This window comes from Rhinoraja longicauda, chromosome 9 (assembly GCF_053455715.1).
Source record: "Rhinoraja longicauda isolate Sanriku21f chromosome 9, sRhiLon1.1, whole genome shotgun sequence".
Taxonomy (NCBI): domain Eukaryota; kingdom Metazoa; phylum Chordata; class Chondrichthyes; order Rajiformes; family Arhynchobatidae; genus Rhinoraja; species Rhinoraja longicauda.
The window spans coordinates 30,413,541-30,441,362 of NC_135961.1; the positions used below are offsets into that span (position 1 = coordinate 30,413,541).

General features: G+C 39.9%; 1 protein-coding gene across 2 annotated transcripts in view; it reads left to right on the forward strand.

Moving 5' to 3' along the window:
• Nucleotides 1-27,822, forward strand: part of ppp1r21 (protein phosphatase 1, regulatory subunit 21) — a 63,777-nt gene that overhangs the window by 34,317 nt on the left and 1,638 nt on the right. For both annotated transcript variants that reach the window (XM_078405026.1, XM_078405027.1), the window contains exons 12-21: nucleotides 1,543-1,679; nucleotides 5,416-5,508; nucleotides 7,097-7,224; nucleotides 11,011-11,163; nucleotides 12,446-12,538; nucleotides 14,645-14,899; nucleotides 15,803-15,838; nucleotides 16,136-16,252; nucleotides 18,511-18,609; nucleotides 25,104-25,232. In XM_078405026.1, the coding sequence (XP_078261152.1) occupies nucleotides 1,543-1,679; nucleotides 5,416-5,508; nucleotides 7,097-7,224; nucleotides 11,011-11,163; nucleotides 12,446-12,538; nucleotides 14,645-14,899; nucleotides 15,803-15,838; nucleotides 16,136-16,252; nucleotides 18,511-18,609; nucleotides 25,104-25,232 (1,240 nt within the window). The remainder of the gene's footprint in view (nucleotides 1-1,542; nucleotides 1,680-5,415; nucleotides 5,509-7,096; nucleotides 7,225-11,010; nucleotides 11,164-12,445; nucleotides 12,539-14,644; nucleotides 14,900-15,802; nucleotides 15,839-16,135; nucleotides 16,253-18,510; nucleotides 18,610-25,103; nucleotides 25,233-27,822) is intronic.

Below are 27,822 nucleotides of genomic sequence, written 5' to 3' on the forward strand. Positions count from 1 at the left end.
CTTCACTTTATCAATGGATGTGATTACAGGTCAGCCAGACTGCAAGAAATTGTAATTTGTTTAGTGATTAGGGCTGTTCCATGTGAATAACTACTTCTATCAAAACAATGTCATTCAACTAAAAAAAACATTTTTATCTCTGGATGCAACTCCGCCAGACGATCATCTGAGGCTATAGTCAAGCAATTTAGCATCAAAACATCTGACTATGATTTTGTCGACAAAAGTGAAACCATTTGATACAGTGCTGCTACATCAATGACTGCTGTATAATCTTGGAAACAAGAACACAGGCATCAAATTTTATGCGATGATTATAATTTTGAAGCATAAAATTGGAGTTCTCATTCAGCTTATGAAAAATGTTACTTTAAATTAAAGCTGATATGAAACATTTGCTCAATCTACTGCTAAACATAATTAATTACTATTTTTCTGAATTGAATTTAATAATACCAACTCAAATGTCGGTCACCTTTGAAAATAAGAATAGTCCAAATTATCTATTCATCTGAATTGTGCATAAATATTACATATGGTTTCTCATTTGCCTTAAACTCTCCTGCTTTTCACAAGATTGATGGACTCTAATTTATGTGGTGAAAATTGAGCAACTCTTTAAAATTATTAATTTATGAAATTTAGAAGTCACTGTCATGGTTAATTGTACTTCTCTAACTGTTCCTGAATTGTGGAGGCAGTTAAGTGGTAGCTAGATTGGTACCTGGAGCCATTTAAGGGATAAGCTGTGTAAGGACTCTGGTGTTTATATGACATCCCTGTAATTTCATGGCACTTATTGCTGAGATTAGAGGTATTTATTTTAAAAGGTCAAGATTTATTTTGTTACTGGTTTTTAATTTCCCCAAGATTTGGAATTAGTCTCTTGATGAACAGTCCGGATCTTTTGTTACTAGTCCAGTAGCAGTCATACTGTATTTTAACACTCTAAATAAAAATAATGTTTTTTCCATTGAACTAGATAAGTAACGTTTAAATCGAGGTTCATCAGAGAGTAGAGCTATAAATGTTTAACTTTTAAGGCAGGTAACTTCCTTTGTTTAACAAAAGGCGATTTGTCCAAAGGATGGATTTAAAATCACTTTTATAGCTGTAAAAGCTGGAATGTTATTTTGATTCTGATCCTATCTTTAATGTACAATCATCATAACAATTTTTAATTGCAGTACATTCAAGCTATGCAGAATTTATAATTTGCAATAGGCCATTTTCTTTGTGCATGGTTTCTTTCCAAGTGATTTATCGAACACCTGTTCTGCTTTACCTTGGGATTTGTAAGCATTAGTCACTTCTAGTTATTAATGTTCCATATATTCTATTGCTAACTCTCTTTAATAGCACATGACCTTTTTATATACATGCACATTGTCTTTTCATTGCGTCAATTAAACTCTAAAGAGGAAAATCTGGTTCATATAGAAACATTTCAGTTATGAGTGAATTGTTCAGAAATGCTTTAGAGTGAGTGATTTGACTTGCGTGCTGACAAACATTAATCATTTTGCTTTATTGAATTGGCAGTTTGGAAGAGGAATGTGAGCATTCGGTATGCACAGTTAACTTACAAGCAAGGAACGTGGAACTGCGGAGTGACATGCAAAAAGTTACTGCAATCTTTGAAAAGCTGCAGGTTTACATAAGTCTCCTTGCTTTACCAAGTAAGTTCACAGAAAGGCATTGCTATTTTTTGTCATTTAAGATTTACACAACTGCCACATGTGCTCCTGAAAAAATCCATCACCTGATTGATTCCATGGCTAGTTAGATGCATCACAGTTTGGAGGACCAGAGGATTGTCAGACTATGTACTTGTGGATTACAGGAGAGTAATGAGAGCAATGTTGTGGAAAGAATGAGTTGTGCGAATCTAATATTTGGCCTGTATTCACAAAATGCTGGAGTAACTCAGCAGGTCAGGCAGCATCTCAGGAGAGAAGGAATGGGTGATGTTTCGGGTCGAGACCCTTCTTCAGACTGATATCAGGGGGGCGGGACAAAGGAAGGATATAGGTGGAGACAGGGAGATCTGGGAAGGGGGAGGTGAAGAGAGGGACAGAGGAACTATCTAAAGTGGGAGAAGTCGATGTTCGTACCACTGGGCTGCAAGTTGCCCAGGCGAAATATGAGGTGCTGTTCCTCCAATTTCCAGTGGGCCTCACTATGGCACTTTAGGAGGCCCATGACAGAAAGGTCAGACTGGGAATGGGAGGGGGAGTTGAAGTGCTCGGCCACTGGGAGACAAGTTTGGCCAACGCGGACCGAGCGCAGGTGTTGAGCGAAGCGATCGCTGAGCCTGCTCTTGATTTCGCCGATGTAAATAAGTTGACATCTGGAGCAGCGGATGCAATAGATGAGGTTGGAGGAGGTGCAGGTGAACCTCTGTCTCACCTGGAAAGACTGCTTGGGTCCTTGGGTGGAGTTGAGGGGGGAGGTAAAGGGACAAGTGTTGCATCTCTCTTCCCCTCCCCCTTCCCAGATTTCCCTCTATCTTCCTGTAACCACCTATATCCTTCCTTTGTCCCACCCCCCTGACATCAGTCTGAAGAAGGGTCTCGACCCGAAACGTCACCCATTCCTTCTCTCCTGAGATGCTGCCTGACCTGCTGAGTTACTCCAGCATTTTGTGAATAAATACCTTCGATTTGTACCAGCATCTGCAGTTATTGTCTTATAATATTTGTCCTGAGTCATTGAAATGGGAGATTTAGCTGTGTGTAGGATTTTTTTTTAATGTAGAAACCAGCCTTAAAATATTTAATAAAGGCCATTCTTTATACATTTTGGTTTCACCATTTAGAAATTATAACTGTTTATACATTGTCCACCCATTTCAGGGCACCATAATGTTTGGGACACAACAACGTCATATAAATGAAAGTAGTCATGTTTAGTATTCTGTTGCATATCCTTTGAATGCAATGATGGCTTGAAATCTGATTCATGGACCACTAGTTGCTCGGTGTCTTCTCTGGTGATGCTCTGCCAGGCCTGTATTGCAGCCATCGTTAGCTTATGCTTGTTTTGAGGGCTAGTCCCCTTCAGTTTTACTCTTCAGCATATAAAAGGCAATTGGGTTCAGATCGGGTGATTGACTTGGCCACTCAAGAATTGACCATTTTTTAGCTTTGAAAAACTTTGGATCTTGGGCAGTTCCTTCTCTCCTCCATACTTTGCTCTTGCCATCACTCTGATACAAGTTCATCTTCGTGTCATCTGTCCACGACCTTTTTCTAGAACTGTGGTTGCTCTTTTAAGTACTTCTTGGCAAACTATAAACTGGCCATCCTATATTTGCGGCTAACCAGTGGTTTGCATCTTGTAGTGTAGCCTCTGTATTTCTGTTCATGAAGCCTTTTGCGGACAGTGGTCATTGACAAATCCACACCTGACTCCTGAAGAGTGTTTCTGATCGGTCAGACAGGTGTTTGGAGATTTTTCTTTATTATAGAGAGAATTCTTTTGTCATCAGCTGTGGAGATCTTCCTTGGCCTGTCAGTCCCTTTGCGATTAGTAAGCTCACTAGTCAAGTCAAGTCAATTTTATTTGTATAGCACATTTAAAAACAACCCACGTTGACCAAAGTGCTGTACATCAGTTCAGGCACTAAGAAACGAACATACAATGGCACACAAACATAATAGCACATACATAAACAATTCACAGCGCCCCCTCAGAGGGCCTCAAACGCTAGGGAGTAGAAATAGGTTTTGAGCCTGGACTTAAAGGAGTCGATGGAGGGGGCAGTTCTGATGGGGAGAGAGATGCTGTTCCACAGTCTCGGAGCTGCAACCGCAAAAGCGCGGTCACCCCTGAGCTTAAGCCTAGACCGCGGGATAGTGAGTAGCCCCAAATCGGCCGACCTGAGGGACCTGGATAGAGTGGTGGGTTAGACGATTTTTGATATGGGGGGGGGCAAGCCCGTTTAGGGCTTTGTATGTGAATAGGAGGAGCTTGAAGTTGATTCTGTACCGTACTGGGAGCCAGTGGAGAGAGGCCAGAATTGGGGTGATGTGGTCCCTTTTACAGGAGTCTCGCTGCGGCGCTTTGGACCAATTGCAGGTGGTACAGGGATGATTGGCTGATCCCAGTGTATAGGGAGTTGCAGTAGTCTAGGCGGGAGGAAATGAATGCGTGAATGATTTTTTTCAATGTCGTCAAATTGGAGGAATGCTCTCTTTCTTCTTAATGATGTTCCAAACAGTTGATTTTGGTAAGCCTAAGGTTTGACTGATGTCTCTAACAGTTTTATTCTTGTTTCTCAGTCTCATAATGGCTTCTTTGACTTTCATTGCCACAACTTTGGTCCTTGTGTTGATAAACAGCAATAAAAGTTTTCAAAGATAACTGCATTAAGGAGGCATTTAAACACATCTGAGCAATTACAAACACCTGTGAAGCCATGTGTCCCAAACATTATGGTGCCCTGAAATGGTGGGACTATGTATAAACACAGCTGTAATTTCTACATGGTGAAACCAAAATGCATAAAAAATACCCTTTAATAAAATCTGACAATGTGCACTTTAATCATGTGATTTTTTTTCTATTACAAATCGCAAATTGTGGAGTACAGAAACAAATAAATAAATGATGGGTCTTTGTCCCAAACATTATGGAGGGGATTGTATCATAAGTCATCGAGCAGAATTTAGCCATTCTGCCCATCCAGTGTACTCCACTATTCATTCATGGATGATCTATCTTTCCCGTTCAACCCCATTCTCCTGCTTTCTCCCCGTAGCCCTTGACACCTGTATTAATCAAGAATCTGTCTATGTCCACTTAAAAAATACCAATCGCTTGGCCTCCATTGCTGTCGTGGCTATGAATTCCACAGATTCACCACCCTCTGACTGAGGAAATTCCTCCTTATCTCCTTTCTAAAGGTATATCTTTTTATTCTGAGGCCAAGCAGGCACCACTAGTCATCAGCAGCCATCCAAAAGCCCCCTTTATTCCCACTCTTTGCCTTCTGCCATTCAGCCTCCTTTTTCCTTTTTGTACATAACATTTCTTGGGATGATTCTTAATGCTTGGATTTTGAAATCTGAAATTTGAAAGGATGATGATTAGAAACTTCTAGATCAAAGTAAAATTATTATCCAAATTCATATGCCCATTATTGAATTGCATCATACAGGGGGCATGTAATAATTCCGCATTTTTCATTTATTTTTGCTAAAAACGTGCTGAATAAAATTGTGTAGCTAGCAAAATTGGGTTTTTCTGGAACCTATATGAAAGCTATATATTGAACAAATGGGTTAATACTGAATGAGTTTTGTGCTGCTGGTTGTAAAGGAAGATATAAATAAACCTCTTTTATTGTTATTAATGGTAATGTTTGAAAATAAAATGTACTTGCTTTAACGTTATATCTTTTTTCTTTCTTAGGTACCAATCCTGAAATGCTGCTGCAGACAAACTACAATGTAGTTTTCACACAGCTTGCTGCTTGTCTGCATTCCTTGCATGATGTTATGAAAGGCAAGTCTAAATGCAATTATTGATGGCCTTGTTTGACTGTGACAGTTTGTAAAGAATGGTTGTGCTGATTTCCTTAGCCATTACTCTTGTAAAAGTTTTGATGTCAATAGGTTAAACTATGTGGCCAAAATAATACATTAGAAATAAGATGACTCAAACTATATAATATTATGTTCTGTCAAATATGATTACAGTATGCCCCTGCATTACAACATTTCAAGTACAGAGGTTCACCCTTACGGAATTTGAGCTACCAAAACATTTTATGATATGGAATAAAAGTTTGCTCTTACGGATTTATGTGAAAAAAAACACAATATACACAGAGAAGTGAACTAGTTTACCAAGACAACAATTGGAATCTGCCTGCTCACACAGAGGTCTACTTAATAGATTTGCTTTGGAAACTGACAAGGCAGACTCTTCTATTGATACCTGTATTATAATACTTTATCAAACATTGTGACATCTATTTCAAGTTAATTAAATCAATGCCCTTTCCCTTCTGCCTTCAATACAACCAGAATTCCTTGCCTTTAGACAATATACCATAGAGGCATTACTGTTGAGACAAAAATTTCCAGAGGAAAGCATCCTACGTATAACAATGTGATGGGGTGGGAGGGGATAAGAGTTCACATAACCGAAAATAGTGTGCTCACTGTTTTCTAGGAATCCAACCATTGTGTCTATGGGTGTACACAGTAGTACTATTTTCAGTTCATTAGGATAAAAGGTCAAGCATTGTAAACTGCACAGAAAAGAATTGAATATCTGAGTTCCAGTGTCAGAAAGATGCGGGACTTGGAAAATATCAGTGGGTTTAGACACAGTATGCATGGAGTTTTCGAAGGGAAATATGTTTGACAAGCCTTCTGGAGATGTTTTAAGATGTATCAGAAGAGATGAAAGCCGATGAATAGGATTTTAAGAAAGCCCCTGAAGTTCAAGTGAGAGGTCAGTGAACCAAATAAGCTGTATGGTTTGGAGCTAATTCATTGGCATGGATTGAAAATTGGTTGACGGTTACAAGCAATGCAAATAAAATAGTTTTTTAAGTTAATGGATGATAACTGGTGAGGTATCACCGGGATCAGTGCTCAGCAGTTCACAATATATATCAATGAGGGAACAAAATGAAATTGGATAGCATTATTAAGATGGTTAAAGAGTCAGGTGGCCCAGGCAGATTAAGGGAGTGGGCAAAAACTTGTTAGATATACAATATAATGTGGATGAATGTGAAGTTATCCATTTTGATTTTTTTTTGTGATGGGTTGCTCCCTGCAGTGACTGAAACTGCAAAAAGATGGGATCGTTTTTAGTAGACACAAGATGTTCTAGTTTCTAAACGGAAGAAAATTTGTTTTTCTCAATAGAGTAATGCTCTTTTTAGTGTGTTTTAATGAGCATACTCTCTGAGATACCAACAATCCTGTGTCGGGATGTATGCATCTTAAATTTTTGTGTGTTTCATTAAAACCCATAATCTTTCTGTGAAAGTGCAAAAAAAAATCTTTGGTAAACAAATATCACTCTCGTGACAAATGTATTTGTATAGTTGATTGTTATGTGTTTTTATCTTTAGATATTTCCAAGCATTATAGTCAGAAGGTTTCATTGGAGCAGGAACAACCCACTATTACGCAGAAGCTTAAAACTACGAATGACTGCATTCTATCTTCTATTGTGGCATTGTCGAATGTCACAGGAAAGGTAAATATTCATGATTGGGGACTCCTGCAAAATTAGGAAAATGCTATCAATTTTTAAGTTGCTAATGTTCCTTTTTACAATAAAGTTATTACCTGATTCATAATTTGCAATCATAATTTAAAGTCTGTTGAAATGAATGTGTGATATGCTCAGTTGGCTTCGCAGCCTTCTGCGAAGTTCAGGATAGAAGATGACTGTTTGGTTCATCATACAACTTCATCCATTGAGACTGCTGAGATCAGAAAGGGGTTCAGAATTCAAAACAAACCTGAAAATGTCCCATTTGAAATGTTAACATGCCTTTGGACTAAATTCTAATTTTCCTGATTTTATTCATAAATAGATTCTTAACAAAATTTTGAGCGGATGATTGGCAAACCAATTGCAGTAAAGTCGCATTAGAAGATTATGAAAACACAAATTGAGAGTAGTGGTAGGTAACGTGACTACTTGAACTTGGTCTCGCATTCAATAAGATCGCGGCACAGCTGGTGCTAACCTAAACTCCACATATCCACTTCCCTTAATCTTTCACATCCCTTGCTCATTGCAACTTTATCTATTGTAGCCTTATTGAACGATTTAGTTTCCAAATCTTTTTGGAATAGAGGAGAATTCCTTTTGAGAGAAAATGTTTTGGCTCTACTTTCTTAAATGGATGACCCCATATTTTTAAATAGTGACTCCTTGTTTAAGATTCTTCCAGAAGGAGATATATCTTCTCAGCATCTATTTAAGGCCACATCTAAAATGTTTCAATTAAGTTCCCCCTCTTTCTTCTAAACTCCAGGGTATGCAGGCCTATTCTGGTCAATCTTATAAAATAACCTGCCAGTTCGAGGCTTCAGTCTAATAATCCTTCCTGAATTGCTTCCAAAACATTTACATTATTGCTAAAGTAAAGAAACCTATACCATTCGTATTACTCCAGATATACTCTGGGCAATGCCCAGTTTAACTGAAGCTTACCAAACCACTCCCCTCTGCTATTGTTGTAATTTCCCCTTGTAGTAAATGATAGCATTCTATTAGCTTTCCCAATCAATTACGCTCTTTATCCTGGCTTGTTGTTAATGAAGCTGTAGGATACCAGATACATCTGCATCTCAGCTCTACAATTTGGATTTTTAATATTTTTCCTGCCAAAATGGACAGTTTCATATTTACACACTTTATACTCCATTAACCAGATCTTAGCCCAATCACAACCTATCTATATCCCTTTGTAGCATCCTTGTGTCTTTGCAATCTGCTATCTTTTGCGTCATCAGCAAATTGAACAATCATACTTTAAGTACCTTCATCCATGTCTCATTTATGTAATGCAGAAAATGAGGCTGTGGCAACTATTCTTAATGGCCCGCTACTCATTACATCTTGCCAACCCAAAAATGTGGTTTGCAAGTAAACTGATTTATGAGCGGTGAATTGTAAGCTTTAATTAACTGGCTGCTTCAGTGACCCACAAAATAGACCCATTATGTCTATAATTTCCTGTTAGTCTGCAATCTTTCATTCATGGCAGTAGGCTAATCAATTGTAGCTGGAGAATTTTTTCGATGCATCATCTTTATTTTTATTATGAGAACAGTTGAATGTTGTCTATCACTGCAGTTTTATAAAAACAAAAATACTGGCTTCCAGTGGGATACTAAAGTGTTTTGGGCATCATTCTGTCCATGACATAAGTAAAATTGTGTTGGGGTGAAGGGTCACCCTGTAGCAAAATCAGATCTATTCATCATCTGACTCAATTGCAATAGGAAATGAGGGTCGCGAAAGCAGCCACTTAATTAGAGCTTCCAATTTACTGATCATAAATCAGCTTCTTCACAAGGCACTTTTTACAAATGTGATCTTTCTATTCCACTTCCCTCCACTGTCTCAAATATGCAATTATTAATAATTATGTTTATGGTATTCATTGAAGAATGTGATTGTCAGCAGCTATTCTGCACAATTGTATCATATTCTTTTCACTGCTTTGCAAAATTCAGTCTGTTAGATGCTGGCTAAGAGGCTTGCGCAAAGTATCATTATTTTGGGTGGATAAATTGAATTGGCCAAATGATCCTTTGCATGCATGATTTAGATCTGGTTGTTTAATGCTAATTAATTGCATATGCTGCTGAAACAAGCACGAAAAAGCAGTTCTTGCATTGTGGATTGAAATATGTAGATCAATTATAGAATAGTTTTTTTGGCAAACAAAACAATACAGGCAATATCAAAGTCGTGAAATGAAAGTAAGGAATATATGCATTTCTTAAATGTTGATGATGAAATTGAGTTACACCTAGGGCCCTTAAACAAATATAACATGAAATGTATTTCAGAGAATCAGTCTAAAATCAACAGAATGTTGAGCAGCATTGTAATAAAAAAGTAGATTATAAAATGGAAGGTGCACCAATTTTGACAGATTACGCTTTGAGTGCTACATCCATTTTATTTAAGATTAATCAAGTTGAAACTGCTGCAGAAAAGGATTTCGGGGCTTGACTTCGTTAGAAGTATAAATTATGGCAAATCTAAATTTTGATCTGTCAGAAATCGTCTTGAAAGAATTCTGTGAATTGGCTCTGCTAGGCCACATGCAGCCTGTTCCAGAGGTTCTGTTGCTCACTGGAAAAGGCTTTGCAACTCATTTGGTATTCATTAATTTACGCAATTCCTGATGAGAATGAACCAATATCGAATCTATTCTGCAACTGTAATGCTGAGTAAATTTGCATTATAAATATTGCTTGCGGTTCCCATGCTCCGATAACATTTTGAAGATTTTTAGGAAGGGAAATGTTCAAAGACATGTACAGGTGCTTCCCGCCTTACGATGCTTCAACATGCGTTAGTTCGATGTTGCGATGGTGCAAACGGCAACGAGCCGCAGCTCGCTTCCGGCCTCGTGATCACGTGTATTCAATAAAATCGTAGGTGATATTTTACCGTGGCATTATTTTCTGGCAGAAACCCCTCATCCTTGGTTCTCTTAATATCTGAAAATCTGTTGGTCTCTGCCCTTAACTATATTCAACAACCGAGCCCACACATCCCTATTGAGTCGAAAACTAAAGGTTTACTTCCTCCTTGGATATCTCAACAGATGGAAGCACCAATACTGTCTACCTCCTACACCCCTTACAAACTTTGTATGCTTCAATAAGATTGCCTGTCATTCCTCAACTGTGGAGAATATAGGCATAGTCTGTTCAATCTCGCCTCTCAACAAATCTGACATTTTAGGAATATATTCTGTTCTTTAAGTGCAAATCTGTACTGTCTCGGGTAAGGAGATCAAACCCATGTACAATATTCAACCTTGTATAATTGGAGCAAGATATCTATTCTTGTTCTCACATTGGCATTTATTGCAAGAGAATTTACAATTCGCCTTAACTGTTGAAGCATTAATTTGTGGAATAAATTTTTCAGGTAGAGTGGATTATTGGATAATTCAGATTAGTAAAATTAATAATAAGTGTACAAACTCTTAAGATATTGGAATAATGAGGACAACCTATTTCACTTTGTATTTTGTCCAAGAAAACTACTTAACAATTCCCATTATTAATGAATATACTGAAGAATATGATGGGCAAGTGACTCTAATTTGTCCATTTCATTCTGACTCTGCTTCACTGCTGTTCATATCTTGTGAAGCACTTGGGTTGGACTTCACTGTAATCTCTGAGGATGCGAATCAGGACACGTTTTACTACAGCAAAAAGTATTGTCTTCTTGCTGTGCATTAATATATAGTCTCAGTCCACATTTCTGTGTCTCCAGATATGCACGTTCTTCAGCAACAACTTGGACTTCTTTACAGCTCCTTCAGTGTACAGCTCTAAGAAAGGAATGGGTGTAATAGACCCTCTCTCAGCAGAATGTATGTTGGAGAATAAGAAGAAAGCAGCTGCCTACATTAAGTCGCTAAGGAAGGTTTGTAAATATATTATCGTTAAACTAATTTGTGTAATTCCATGATACATATATTGCTGGGAATGGTCAAGGAAATGGAATAAGGAGTTGCCGTTTATTTTACGCAAGTGGTTTTTGGTGCTCTTTATCGTTCTTATTAAGTAGCTACTCAGGAGGACAGGCAACATCTGCAGAGAAAGTATCCATTTATCTTCAAATACTACTTGACCTAAATATTTAGAGCATCTGTTTTTTCAGCAACTGATGTTTTACAATCTCTTGTAATTGAAGTCTACAAATAATTTGTCAGATAACAAAATTGCAATAATCTGTGTTGGGTACCTTACAGCAGTATGAACATTGAGTCCTCCAATTTTAAGTAACCGCTAACAATCTTACCCCTAATACCACCCCCCCCCCACGGGTGCCCAACCTAGCCTCTCATCTGTTTCTCGCCTACCCTCCACCCACATCCCTTCCTTTGACTTCATAGTTTGTAACTCTTCAATATTTTTTGCCTCACACCTTCTGTTTTAATCTCTGGCTTTTGTTCCAATCATCTGTCTATCAATAACCCTCCTCGCCCGTGTTCACCTGCCACGCTTTGTCCTGACTCTCCTCTTTCCCAGGTTTTTTCATCCCCCTTGATCAGTCCGAAGAAGAATCCCGACCCGAAATGTCATTGTCCAAGTTCTCCAGCCATGCCACCTGACTTGCTGAGTTACTCCAGCACTTTGTGTCTTCTTTTGTAAACCAACATTGCAGTTCCTTGTTTCTACAATAATCTGTATTACGATTGTCTTGCCTATCATTATCCTCTATTTGCCTTCCACCTGTATCAATGAATCTCTACAATTTTCCAATGGCTTTTGCATATAATTTAGAGAATTTAAAAACCATAACACATTTAATACATGAAATGTTTCATATGTTTATCATGCGCAAAGGGTGGCACTAGACTCATGGTAATAGGTGAACAATTTGGGAACTGGTTTGTATTAATCAGTGCTTGATATGAAGTAGATTTTGAGATGCAGTGGGAATGCCAAAATGGATCAAATAAAGGCAAATCATCTTTGGGTGACATCAGTGGATATAGTAGCCAGACGCAGCATTGATATTCAGAAATGTTTTAACAAAGCATGAAATGACAGTGGTATGACCACTAAGTCTCTTGCAATATTTAGAAAATATTGGAAATCATATTTTGAATAGTTTGGGAATTTGTTGATTACTATTTGCTCTGTTCTGTGGTGTTTTTTATAAGTATTGTGGGTGATGCAATTGAATAATCTTGTTACAGTCTTGTCCAGAATCAGTACCATATGATGAGGCCTTGGCAAGTCGCAAGACCATTTTAAGTTCCACTGAGAGCCGTGAAGGTCTTTCACAACAGGTAAAAATGCATCTTGTGTTACTTCAGGTTTTTGACATAAAAGTTAATACTTGAATGCATTGGTTTTCCCCTTAAAGTAAAAAAAATCAACCTGTGATAAAATTGCACAGTTAAATACAACATGGTCCAACTTTTACTTCATAAATGTTGGGAATGCTATGATGTATGTGCATGCATTCAATTTTTTCATTGACATCTGTTTACAATCCTAGCACACATCCCAGAACAGTAGGCAGATGAGTTGTTACATGCCTAATCCAGAAACAGACCTTTTTGTTTGGAAGTTTAAGTGACAAAATTGCTCTTGAAGAGATGCACATGTATCAATATAACTCTTGAATAGAGCAATAAATCTCTTATTGGCCTGACTATTCCTCAAAATGTTTGCTGTTAAACCATGGATTTTGCAAATCCTGGAGCCCATGCAAACCTTCCTGGCCTGAAGAGTTGAAATTCTCTCCGCATTGGTCCCTCGATAGAAATTTCAAGCACAGAGAGAAAGTTATTCAATCCATCAAAGGGTAGCTAATATTATTGGGATTCTGCTTAGCTGGAAACCAGACTGTATCCATTGATTAATGTGACTTGGACTGAGTACAGTGTGAACCCAGTGAGGAGGATTTAATTCGAGGACCAGCTTAGGTTCTAATTGGGTTGTTGCTGAGCAGTTTCCATTCGGACTGTACAACTTTTGCCAACACGGAGATTTTGATTTGTAGAGTTTTCTCGCTTTATTTTAACACATTACTTCAGTATCCTGTAAGCAGTAATGCAAATTGCATTTGAGGTTTAATTGCTACTAGACCAAGTGGACCCGTTGGGTCCAAACCTCTCCTGCATTGGTGCAGCACCCCCCCCCTCCTCCTCTTCACTCACCCCTCCCCCATCCCCCTCACCCCTTCCCCCATACCTCCCCCTTCCCCCATCCCCTTACCCCCTCCCTCATCCCATCCCCTTCACCCCACCCCTTTCTCCCTCCCCATCCCCTTCACCCCTCCCTCCCCTCTTCCCCCTCCATCCCTCCCCCTCACCCCCATCCCTTTCAGCCCTCTCCCTCCTCCCTCCCACCCCCTTGGCCCAATCGTGGAGCTGTTGCCAGGCGGGGAGTGCCCCCGTGGCTGTGTGCCAGCAAGGGGGGAGAGGGGAGAAAGCAGTGACATCGGCCCTATTTCTCCTGCGGAGTCAAAGCTTCTCCTGCAGCTCGGCTGCAATCTGCGGCGCGGAACGCTGGCCACGGCATGGACTCGTTGCCGGGCGGGGAATGTCTCCCGGGGCAATGGGTGGGCGAGAGTGGACAGGGAGAAGGCACTGACCTCGGCACCATTTCTCCTGCTGCGAGCGGCGGGTGACTTCCTAAACAGACCTTTAGATTGTGGGGAATCTGATACCATTCATTCTGTCTACTTCATGTTTCCATTTTTGATCAATTCCAAATGGGTTCCAGTTTGAGCTAAAAATTGAAATATCAGCAGTAATTACTGGAAATACTCGTCAGGTAATATCTCTGGAGAGAAGCAGTTAATGTTTCAGTGTAATAAAAAGGAATCGCAGATGCTGGCGTATACCAAAGATAAACACAAAATGCTGGAGTAAGTCAGTGGATCAGGCATCATCCCTGGAGAAAATGGACAGGTGACATTTCAGGTCGGGGCCGTTCTTCGGACCCAAAATGCTTTGGGTCTGAAGAAGGGTCCCGATTTGAAATGTCACCTATCCATTTTTACCAGTTAATGTTTCTGATTGTTGCTATTTCATCGGTCTTTTTAATGAAAGAACAAACTGATATGTTTATCTCTCCAAAGATACTGTCCAACCTATTTCCAGGTTCTGCAATTTCTTGCTTTTTAGTTACAAATTGACTACCATTGCTGTCATTGACTGTTGGAATGAATTCACGGAGTTTTATTTAAATTAAAGGGTGGTTTGCATAGATGCACTTGTAATTCTCAGATGCGTTGAAAAACGGGATGAAAGAGAAGCTATTGTTGACTATAATTCCCAGATAGCAGTCAACCCATCTCTATTTCCTGTAGTCTGAAGGGTGGCAAAGTTACCCAAAGGGTGAAGAAGGAACTTTTAACCATGTAATATTTCCAACTTCTGCAGGTGCAACAAAGCCAAGAGAAGATAACAAAACTGGAGCAGGAGAAGGAGCACTGGATGCTGGAGGCTCAGTTAGCCAAAATAAAACTGGAGAAGGAGAATCAGCGTATAACTGACCTGGAAAATCAATACAGATTAACACATACTGGACAGATGCCTTCAATTGATTCTGTACAAGCAAATGGTTCAATCAGGACAATTGAAGATTTGGACTGTGTTGAAAAGGATTCCAAAGAGCCTGTCAGAAGTACAAGTCTAGTGAGTGATGCTCTGTTTTTTAACTAATTCCAAATCAGTTACTTCCTGAAAATGATACAGAACTGCATAAGAATTCACTATTTTTCTAATGCCTACCCCATTGGGCATTACATAGAACAGAAAGGTACAGGTCAGGAATAGGCCCTTTAGCCCACAATGTCTGTGCCAAACATAATGCCATGCTAAACTAATCTCATCTGCCTGTATGTGATTCATACCTCTCCATTCCCTGCATATCCATGTATCCATCTAAAAGTGTCTCATAGCCACTATTGTATCTACCTTCACCACCAGTCTTGACAGCGCATTCTAGGCACCACACCCTCTGTAGAAAAAAATCCACACACCTCCTTTAAACGTTACACCTTTCACATTAAAACTAGACCCTCCAGTCTGACATTTCCGCCCTGAAAAAAAAGTTCTGTCTGTCTACCATGTTTCTACATTTGAGATCATTATCGAGAGGGAAACCTAGTTTATTTTTATAACCCTCCTGATCCCTTTCCTTCCTTCTGAAATTTCAAAATCAACCGTCTGCAACTTGTTCAAATTGCCCAACAGCTGAAATCATTTCTGGTTCATGGTATATATTGCGTGGAAATATTGAATCCTACAAGGCCATATTAGTCTTATACTGAGTAGCAATTTACTAACTGATCCATCAGGGAATTGCAACCCAGTCTCATGAATACAGACAGTTTAACCATTTGAGATCATAATTTAAAGTGTATTTCATTGTGTTTAATTATTCATTGAACAAAAAAGGATTATTTTAAAGATGTTTCATCCCAAATTTACTCCTTCACATTCTAGCAAGACATCGCCTTTTCCACATGATATCTATTTAACATATTAGTGGTTTAAATTTGAACTTTAGTCATGATTTGAATTTTTTTTTGCTAGGTTGGAATGTTGTCCACTTACACGAATGACAATGAGGTACAGTGATACAATTCAATTTCTTTCACAGTTAATTGAATTAAGTGTACCAGGAATGTTTTGTGATTCTTATGAATGTACAAATGTTAGATTGTGACCAAGATACAGAACCTAAAGATAAATTGCGGGGGTTACGTTATGCATGTTATCAGCTTAATGCATTAAATTGAGGAGTTTAAGTAGAAAAGGATGTGAAATTTATTTTGGCTTTGTATGGACTAACTGTTTAATGTTGCTGCATAAAACGTTTTAATGTTGAAGTGAAACACACAGCTTATCCCATTTGTGTGCTCCTAGATTCCAGATGAGGAGTCGCGGGAACATTTGATCAAAAGTCACTACATGATGAGAGTGGCAGAACTCACATCGCAGCTTCAGATAGCAGATAGCAAGTCGGTGCATTTTCATTCAGAGGTAAGACTAATCTAAATTTTGCTGTTGGGCACTTTCACATCTTGACCTTTTATCACTTTTCTTCAAATTTGACACCTGCTTGCTATCCAGGACCTCCACTGGTAGTCATCTGTGATCCCGAGGGAATGCCTAAGAAGAATTCTTGGAGGGCTGTATTGTCTGAACTGGGGTTATCCACCCACTGATAATTAGACAATGTTCCTATCCATTCACAACTCTTCAGCAAATGAACAATTCTCTAAATTGCAGCATTCACACCTAGTTTGTTAAGCAACATTTTCTAAAAGTGTCAGTTAATGGCCATATCCAACTAAAGGTCTAACCAACTACTCGTGACATTCAATTGCAGTACCATTTGACAACTCCCCGATATCATCATCCTGAGTTCAACATTGACCAGAAGCTCAATTGCACCAGTTGATACCTTATATAGTTGAATATCGTGGCTATAAATGCATGTTGATGACTCAACCTTGCAGTACACCAATGCTTTTCCATCATTTGAAAAATGAGTCAAGAGCATGACAAACACTTGTCATGTGCCTGGATGAGTGCATTTGACAATTCTCACAAAGCTTAATTTCATTCAAAGCGAAGCAGCCTGTTTGATCGCACCACCTTTAAGATCACTCGCCTCGCTCACATTAATTGACCTGCCAAACCCATGGCCTCTATCAAGGACAAGGCGATAAGACACATTTGAATGCACAATTGTATTATACCTCCAAGTCACACACCATTCTGACTTTGAAATATTTCCTTTCATTCATTATCATAGGGTCAAGGTGTGGAACTCTACCCAACAACCCGATTTATTCACTAAATGCTGGAGTAACTCAGCAGGTCAGGCAGCATCTCGGGAGAGAAGGAATGGGTTCTACCCAACAACCCTCTGGGAGAGCACCAACATTTTAAAATGACAACTCGCCACCACCTTTTCAGAACATTTAAAGATGGGTGATAAATGTTACCATTGGCCGAAGTACCCAGATCCCCAAAAATAAATGAATAGACAAAGCTGTCTTTTGGACAAAATGTTAAATTAGGGTGTCATCTGCAGTTTTTGGGAGTATAACATATTATACTAAATTGGGAATAACACACCTGCTCTTTCTCAATGTGTTTATCCCTCAGTCTACATCATAAATAGAATATCAAGTTATAATTATATGGTTGCCATGAATTGTATAATAGTGGGCTATGTATGGATTGTATTTTTAGTGTGTAATCAATGCATTCTAGCTGCAGTTAGCAACACACTCTTGTTGCAGTTCGCAAACTTGCAATTACACTAGAACCAAGCTAATGCTCAAAGTATTCCCGAGAATGAGAGTGCTAATGAAATCAGAAATTGAAAGAGTCAATATAGCATTATGTTTATATATATATATATATATATATATATAGTGTTACTGAAGGCACTGCTGTGCTAGACATTTGACACAACTCCTTGCTGATGCATGTTGCTGTGCTGGGAGTCTGTTTGATGGCGGAGCCCTCTGCTGCACTCCCACAACAATGAAATGCTTAAATGGATCTCTTTATTACATGGTTAGACTCTGCCCTAACATTGATGTGTAAGGGGAGTCTGTGATGCCAAGAGTGTTTTATTGTCATATGCAGTGAAACCGAACTTCTTACTTGCAACAACAGGTTTGTAAACTGTACTTGATAGGTAATAAAATAAACATTTAAAAAAGTTCAATATAAAAAACATTCTCATGCAAAAAAAACCCCAAAAGAAAGCGTGAAGTCCGCAGTGCAACCACAGCAGTTTGTAGTTTGACTGGTCACTTGGTGCTGTGGAATCCTGGGTGGCAGAGGGAGTGTAAGCTAATGTTGGACACCAGCTGTTGATGCTTTGTGTCCATATCCCAGAGTCTCTCATCATCTCTAGTTTCTCTATTAACAAGTGCAGTACCCCACAACCTCCTTTTTAAGCTTATTAATGAAGAGAAATGTCCATGCTTGGGAGTGCAGCACAAATGGAGGAAACCAACAACATTTTATTGCTGTGGGTGTCTGTCAGCGGAGAGCAGGGGATCCAGTCAGGATCCTGGCACATTAGTGTTTGGCCCAGCTGGAAGTTGTGTGAAGTGTAGTTGGTTAGTTACCTCTGTGTCCTCGGACTGCTAGACCCACAATGCTTAACCCACATCACATCACCAACAGAACAACCCTACACCCAGAACAACTGCACAATTGACTGTGTGAACTTGAAAGCACTGATACAGAACCATTCTCTTTTAAATTTATAGTGCCGAGCCCTTGCTAAATGCTTAGCACTTGCAGAAAGATCCAGAGAAACGCTCTCTGAAGAATTAAAAGTTGCCAATCAAAACATTGTCCGTTTGCAGGTAAGAAAGAAATATAAGCATGTGTGGCTTATACATGGCTAAATATTTCCAACAGTAAGTGATCTTTGCATCTATTTGTTGCCTGTATGTGTATGTGGATTGAAATGCAGAGCAATACTTCTAATTGATAGAACCATAGTTACAGCAGAGGAGACTATCATTTGGCCCATGGAGCACATGCCAACTCATTCTTGAGCATTCTCATCACCCTTATTCAGCCAGTCTCCCCAATTTTCATCAACAGTATTCCACTGAGTTCCTTTTGCTCCCCCTTTTAATAAGATCATAACTGATCAGATTATAAACTCAATTTTGTATTCCTTGCCCACCTTGCTTATCAAGAATCGATCTAATTCTGCTTTAAAGCACATAGAAAGACTCTACTTCCATTACACTTTGAGGAAAAGAATTCCCATGGCACAGTTGTCTGAGAATTACGTTTTTTACTTAGTGCCCTCCATAATCCAAAGACGTACAGGTATGTAGGTTAATTGGCTGGGCAACTGTAAATTAAAAATAAAAATAAATTGTCCCTAGTGGGTGTAGGATAGTGTTAGTGTGCGGGGATCGCTGGGCGGCGTGGACCCGGTGGGCCGAAGGGCCTGTTTCTGCGCTGGATATCAAAATAATGTTTGGGATAAAGACCCATCATTTGTTTATTTGCCTCTACTCCACAATTTGAGATTTGTAATAGAAAAAATCACATGTGGATAAAGTGCACATTTGTCAGATTTTATTAAAGGGTATTTTTATACATTTTGGTTTCACCATGTAGAAATTACAGCTGTGTTTATACATAGTCCCCCCATTTCAGGGCACCATAATGTTTGGGACACATGGCTTCACAGGTGTTTGTAATTGCTCAGGTGTGTTTAATTACCTCCTTAATACAGATATAAGAGAGCTCTCAGCACCTAGTCTTTCATCCAGTCTTTCCATCACCTTTGGAAACTTTTATTGCAGTTTATCAACATGAGGACCAAAGTTGTGCCAAAACTGTTAGAGACATCAGCCAAACCTTAGGCTTATCAAAATCCACTGTTTGGAACGTCATTAAGAAGAAAGAGAGCACTGGTGAGCTTACCAATCGCAAAGGGACTGGCAGGCCAAGGAAGACCTCCACAGCTGATGACAGAATTCTCTCTATAATAAAGAAAAATCCCCAAACACCTGTCCGACAGATCAGAAACGCTCTTCAGGAGTCGGGTGTGGATTTGTCAATGACCACTGTCTGCAGAAGACTTCATGAACAGAAATACAGAGGCTACACTGCAAGATGCAGATCACTAGTTAGCTGCAAAAATAGGATGGCCAGGTTACAGTTTGCCAAGAAGTACTTAAAAGAGCAACCACAGTTCTGGAAAAGGGTCTCGTGGACAGATTAGACAAAGATTAATTTGTATCAGAGTGATGGCAAGAGCAAAGAATGGAGGAGAGAAGGAACTGCCCAAGATTCAAAGCATACCGCCTCATCTGTGAAACACGGGTGTTATTGTCTGGGCATGTACGGTTGCTGAAGGTACTGGCTCACATATCTTCATTGATGATACAACTGCTGATGGTACTAGTATAATGAATTCTGAAGTGTTTAGACACATCCTATCTGCTCAAGTTCAAACAAATGCCTCAAAACTCATTGGCCACCGACCGGTTCATTCTACAGCAAGACAATGATCCCAAACATACTGTTAAAGCAACAAAGGAGTTTTTCAAAGCTAAAAAATGGTCTTGAGAGAGTTAGATAGAGCTCTGGGGACTAGTGGAATCAAGGGATATGGGGAGAAGGCAGGCACCGGTTACTGATTGTGGATGATCAGCCATGATCACAATGAATGGCGGTGCTGGCTCGAAGGGCTGAATGGCCTCCTCCAACTACCATCAGCAGTTGTATCATCAATGAAGATATGTGAGCCAGTACCTTCAGCAACCGTACATGCCCAGACAATAACACCCGTGTTTCACAGATCAGGTGGTACGCTTTGAATCTTGGGCAGTTCCTTCTCTCCTCCATACTTTGCTCTTGCCATCACTCTGATACAAATTAATCTTTGTCTAATCTGTCCACGAGACCTTTTTCCAGAACTGTGGTTGCTCTTTTAAGTACTTCTTGGCAAACTGTAACCTGGCCATCCTATTTTTGCAGCTAACCAGTGGTCTGCATCTTGCAGTGTAGCCTCTGTATTTCTGTTCATGAAGTCTTCTGCAGACAGTGGTCATTGACAAATCCACACCCGACTCCTGAAGAGCGTTTCTGATCTGTCGGACAGGTGTTTGGGGATTTTTCTTTATTATAGGGAGAATTCTGTCATCAGCTGTGGAGGTCTTCCTTGGCCTGCCAGTCCCTTTGCGATTGGTAAGCTCACCAGTGCTCTCTTTCTTCTTAATGATGTTTCAAACAGTGGCTGAATGGCCTCCTCCTGCACCTATTTTCTATGTTTCTATGAGTGGCCAAGTCAATCACCCGATCTGAACCCAATTGAGCACGCCTTTTATATGCTGAAGAGAAAACTGAAGGGGACTAGCCCCAAAACAAGCATTATCTAAAGATGGCTGCAATACAGGCCTGGCAGAGCATCACCAGAGAAGACACCCAGCAACTGGTGAAGTCCATAAATCGCAGACTTCAAGCAGTCATTGCATGCAAAGGATATGCAACAAAATACTAAACATAACTACTTTCATTTACACGCATTGATGTGTCCCAAACATTATGGTGCCCTGAAATGGGGGACTATGTATAAACCATTTCTACATGGTGAAACCAAAATGTATAAAAATGGCCTTTATTAAAATCTGACAATGTGCACTTCAACCACATGTGATTTTTTTCTATTACTAATCTCAAATTGTGGAGTAAAGAGGCAAATAAATAAATGATGGGACTTTGTCCCAGACATTATGGAGGGCACTGTAAACGAATGATCCTTAAACTTATCTTAAACGTATGATCCTTATTTTAAAACAAGAGCTCTCGTCGCAGAATCTCCCACAAGAGGAAGCATCTTCTTCACGTCCACCCTGTCAGGACCATATGGGAATTTGTTTCATTTTGGGTTGTCTTTCACTGTTCCAACTGGTAGTATATACTGTATAATGGAGCCACAAGAGACTGCAGATGCTGTAATCTGCAGCAAAAATCACTGTTGGAGTAACTTGATGGGTTAGGCAATATCTGCAGAGGCAGGATTGTTGATATTTTGTGTTGAGACCCTGCAACAGATTATTCTACCTCTCCCTCTGTTGCTGTGAATGTCGCAAAGCCATCAAGAATGGCAAGAGACCATACTGGGACAAACTTGAGCCCCAGTATAATCATTTGGACACCCACAGACTGTGGCATGGCCTGATTACTATAGTGGCTGCAAAGCGAAGTCAGGCAACATCGCTGGTGATAGTGCGGCCCTATCTGATGAACTCGATGCTTTCTATGCTCTCTTTGAGTAGAAGCCCATTGGGGCGATAACATCTGTCCCGTCAGACTCAAGGGTGACTCTTCCCAAGGTCATGATTGCAGAGGTTGGATCAGCCTACCTGAGGGGGAACCCACGGAAAACAACTGATTCTGATGTAGTCCCTGGCCGCATCCTTAGGAACTGCACGGACCAACTGGCGGGAGAGTTCACTGACATCTTTAATCTCTCCCTGCTCTGTTCTGAGGTACCCACCTGCTTCAAAAAGACCAATGTCATCCCAGCGCTGAAGCAAAGCAAATTCTCATGCCTTGATGGCTATCGTACAGTGGCCTTGACAAGCACAATCATGAAGTGCTTTGTGAGGCTGATTATGAAATGCATTAAATCCAGCCTAGCAAGCAACTTTGATCCACTGCAGTTCACCTATTGCCACAACAGGGGGCTGATGCCATCTCCCTGGCCCTATACTCATCCCTGAAACACCTGGATAAGAGAGACACCTACTTCAGACTAGTATTCAAATACTGCTTTCAATATCTTTATCCCACCCAAGCTTGTCTCCATACTCGTGGAACTTGGAGGTAGCACTCACCTCTGCAACTGTGTGAGTGTTGTGAACTCCTCGACTTCGTGACCAACAGACCAACAATCAGTGAGGATAGGTGAGAAATCATCCTCTACGATAATCCTCAACACCAGTGCTTGGCATGGGTGTGTTTTCAGCCCCCTCCTTTACTCATTGTACACCCACGACTGCAGCCAAATACCATTCCAATTCAATGTACAAATTCGCAGACAACATGTCAAACAATATGCCGAATATCAAACAAAGACAAGAGGAGTACAGAAAGGAGATTGAGGACCTTGTAGCCTGTTGCCAAGACAAGAACCTTTCCCTCAATGTTAGCAAGAAAAAGGAGATTGTGATCACCTTCAGGAAGTACCTCTGCATGCATTGATGGTGCTGAAGTAGAGATGGTTGAAAGCTTCAAGTTCTTAGGATTAAATATCACCAGCAACTTTCCTGGACCAGCCATATTGAAGCAATGGCCAAGAAAGCACATCATCGCCTCTACTTAGAAGGCTTAGGAAGTTTGACGTCCCCAACAATTCGCCAACTTCTACAGATGCGACGTAGAAAGGATTTTATTGGGATGCATCACAGCTTGGTTTAGGAACAGCTCCATCCATGATGGCAAGAAATTGCAGAGTTGTGGATGTATTCCGGACCATCACACAAACCAACATCCCTTCCATTGATTTCCTCTACAATTCATGCTGCCTTGGCAAGGACAGGATGAGTCTCACCACGGTCACTCCCTCTTCTCCTCTCTGCCATCAGGCAAGAGCTGCAGAAGTGTGAAAATGCACAACTCCTGATTCAGGAATTGTTTCTTCCCAACTGTTAGGCAACTGAACCATCCTATCACCAACTAGAGCATCCTGACCTACCATCTACCTCATTGGAGACCCTCAAACTATCTTTCATAAGATTTTACTGGTATTTATCTCGCACTAAACCTTATTCCCATTATCCTGTAGCTGTACACGGTGGACAACTTGATTGTAATTATATATAGTCTTTTTGCTGACTGAATATCACATAACAAAAAAAGCTTTTCATTGTACCTTGGTGCATGTGACAATAATAAACTAAGCAAAGTATACACACTCAATCTTTTCCCTGTCTGTAACTACAATGTAATTACATGAAAAGGAAATTATGTACCAGTTTTGGTCTAACTTCATTATGAATAAATAGCATCCATTTATTCCAGGCCTCATTGTATCCCATTTGTTTAATATTCACAAATTTGCTAACATAACTCTACGTAATATTAGCATTTACTCACCAAAGTGCCCCAGTGCCATATGTGGGCACTGCTTTAATGACCAGAGCTCACTGGGAAATGGCCATCTGTTTACAGGTTACTGACGAACTTCCTTCAATCTGCCTTCCCATGGACAATTTTCATATATAGTCCCTTTTTGTCCTTGCATCAACAAAATCATGGGATTTTAAGTGAATCGTCTACTATAACTTTAAATATGATAAAACATGCTATTTACATGACAATTGCATGCATACATGCACAAACATGTATAACTAAATTATTCTTTATTTGCAATTTTTCATATTTTTAATTTTGCTTTGACTGGGTGCATATGCTGTAAATTATTCCATTTCCATCCAGCCTTTTCAGTCTGCCACATATTTTAAATAGAAAGTATGACAGCTGGCATTGGAAATGCTGTATTATTTGAATTCAATATTCAAAAAGGAAATAATTGCCATGTGCAACTAAAATAATTGGTGAAACCAAAATGTTTCGGGAGGCTTTATTTGAGCTGGATTATTGAATAGACAGGAATCCCCAACATTTTAAGGAACCACGTACCTCGTAGTTTAATCAAATTGTAGATTCTGGAAACAATCGGCAGACAAGACTTTAACATCGCTGAGCTTGCGATCCCTTTGGCGGGGATCGAGGCTCCAACTGCGGGGCCAATGGACTTTAACATTGTGAAGCCTGCGGTCTCTGGTAAGAAGAGGCCAACTCGGGAGTTCCATGCCGCGGAGAGAGTTTCAACCATCCCGACACGGGAGTTTTGATCACCCCGACGGGGGCTTGGATTGTCGGCTGCGGGGGCTTTAATCGCCCCAACTGCGGATGGTTCGACTGCCCCGACTGCGGGAGAACAAAGAGGAAGAAGCTTGAACTTTATTGCCTTCCATCACAGTGAGGAATGTGGAATCCACTGTGGTTGGGGGGGGGGGGGGGGGGGGGGGCTTGATGAGAGGTAGTGAGAAGACAAATCCTGGCAAGTAATAGGGGAATTTTTGTTATATTAATCTTCTGGAAAGAATAATGCATGTGATTGAGAGTAAACCAAGATAAATTATGTTCGTTTTTGAACAAGCTGATATTTTCAAGGAGTGCTGCTATTTCTGATTAAAATAATCTCCATGCACTATAAGATGAATCAAATAAATTCAGTTTATAATTAAACATGACTTTGCAGCTTCTGCAGGTGATCTTCAGGCACTACTGTGTATTAAATGTCTACATTTTGATGTAGGATGAGCTGACTACAACAAAAAGAAGTTATGAAGATCAGTTGAGTATGATGAGTGATCATCTTTGCAGCATGAATGAGACTTTATCAAAACAAAGAGACGAAATTGACTCCCTTCGAATGGGCACCAAGGTAAATACCTGCAAAAATGACCTGTTCGTTTCTTTTTATAATACCTTTGATCGTTGGAGCAACCTTTCAGTTAGTTTGTTCATTCATTATTGTTTGATAAAGCATTGGGAAACAACAAAGTTGATCCAACATGAACAAACTTCTTTGTACTTGCAAATAGAATACTTTATCAGCAGGCAAGTAACAATGGCCTATTTCCTTTATCGTTACTTTTTTTGCAAATCTTTCATTCATTTGTTCTATATCTCTATATCACTGTCAATATCTCGCATTTCCTTTTCCCCTGACTAGTCTGAAGAAGGGTCTCGACCTGAAATTTCACCCATTCCTTCTCTCCAGAGATGTTGCCATTCCTGCTGAGTTGCTCCAGCATTTTGTGTCTATCTTTGGTTTAAACTAACATCTGCAGTTCCTTCCTGCACTGTATTCTACATGTCTGCAGTTGAGGATTGTTTGTAATCAATGACATCAAACTCTTACCACATAGAGATCTGGCTGTACATTTGCATAGTTCCTTGAAAGTGACAAGCTAGGTGGACAGTGTGGAGTAGTTGTTTGACATGCTTGCCTTCCTTGGGGAAGGGCCTGGAGTACAAAAGTTGGCACATCATGATGCAGCTGCACAAGTCATTGGTGAGACCACACTTGGAATCATTTGTGCAGTTCTAGTCACCCAGCTATTGGAAGGATATGATTAAGTTGGAAAGGATGTTACCTGGGCTTGTAGGCTTTAGTTATAGAGAGGGATTGGACAGGTTGAGACTTTTTTCTTTGGAGAGAAGGGGGCGAAGGGGTGACCTTATTGAGGTGTACAAGATGAAGAAGGACATGGATAAACACTCGTAATCCTTTCCCCAGGAAAGAGGATTCCAAAACCAGAAGGAATAGCCCTAAAATGAGAGGGGAGAAATTTAAGAGAGACCGATAGTGCAAGTTTCACTCGGGTGTTTGTCCATAACTGGAATGAGCTGTCAGAAGAAGTAGATATAATTACTACTTCAAAAGACATTTGGACAGATATGGATAGGAAGTATTTAGAAGGGTTTTGGGTCAAATGTAAGCAAATGGGACTAGCTGAGTATGCTCAACATGGACAAGAAGGGCAAAAGGGCCTTTCTCCATGCTCTACAGCTTTTACTCTGACTCCTTATAAAATTACTTGGCTAAATTGAGAATATTGTTATGGGCCCCAGTCTTGTTGAGAGTGAGAAGCCCTTTTACCAGCACTAATCTAATGATGTGTTTTCTGCCCACCTCTGATCTCATTTCTCATCTCCAAATTGCTTGACATTCTTGTGTGCACTTTGTCCATTATTCCTTATGAAGAAAACAGTCTACAGATGGAAGCGAAGTGCTGGAGTAACTCAGCTGGCCAGGCAGCATCTGTGGAGAAAAAGGATGGGTGATGTTTCGGGTAGATTAATTATGTAGAGTTTAGTTAACAAATTTGTGAATTCTTCAGACTGAAGAAGGTTCCCAACCCGAAACCTCACCAATCCCTGCCTGACCCGCTGAGTTACTCCAGCACTTAGTGTCTTTCTTTGGTGTAAACCAGCATCTGCAATTCCATGTTTCTCCAAGAATACAGGCTAATGAATTGGTGCTTAACTTTTGAAAAGTATGTGGACTGGGGAAGTTTATGGTCTGAGAGCCAGTTCGAATCAATTTCATCTTTAAAGTTGTTTTTGAAATAGATCTCTTACAGAAAGGATAGTGCACAGATGGATGACTCTTGCCATGTACATGCATTAAAGGAAGACCAAGAGAAAGTAGAAATGTAGACAAGTGGGAATTTTTCACAGGGAAATTCTTGGAGGGGGAAAAAGTCAAGTTGACAATTTTTTGTTTTGGCGTGCGTGTGTGTGCGTGTGCACATTTGTGTGTTCTGCATTTTCAATGTGCGCAGCTGAAAGTCTGGTCTTTTTACTCACATGGAAAGGAAAGGTCCATGGAGACTTTGAATATTTGATTGACAATGAAACTAAAATGCATAAAATTTTAGATGATTGATCAAGCAGCTAAACAATGTTTACACAATCTGATGGTAATCAACAGATTTTGATTTTATTCATTTGGAGTTTAGCTCACATTTTCTCTTCCGTTTGGTTAAAATGTTCAAACATAAGTCTATTTCTTTGAATGAGCTTGCATTAATTATTACTTAGCATTGTACCCTTCAACTAAAAGATAGATAACACAGGTCATGAAATCTTAGTCAAGAACACTAGGAAATAGTAGATCACGGGCACCTCAAGTCTGCCCTTCCTTTCAATATGATCATGGCTAATCTATGAGTCCTCAACTCTTTCTGTGCCTGTTCACTGTATTGATCTTTCAAATATTTATCTATTTCCACAATGAAAGTATCTCATGATTTAGCCTCTTGGGGTGGGAGTGCAGAATGTTAGAGATTCACCACCCTTGCGCTTGTGTCCTTTGAACTCCAAGGACACAGACCCAGGCTGCCTAGCCACTCTTGATAGGAAATGTAAATTATTACTTGCTTGTACCTTCTATAGCCAGCAGTAAAGAAATCTATGGGTGAGTCAGCACCTAACAACTAGTCAGTGATATTACCATACGAGTTGGG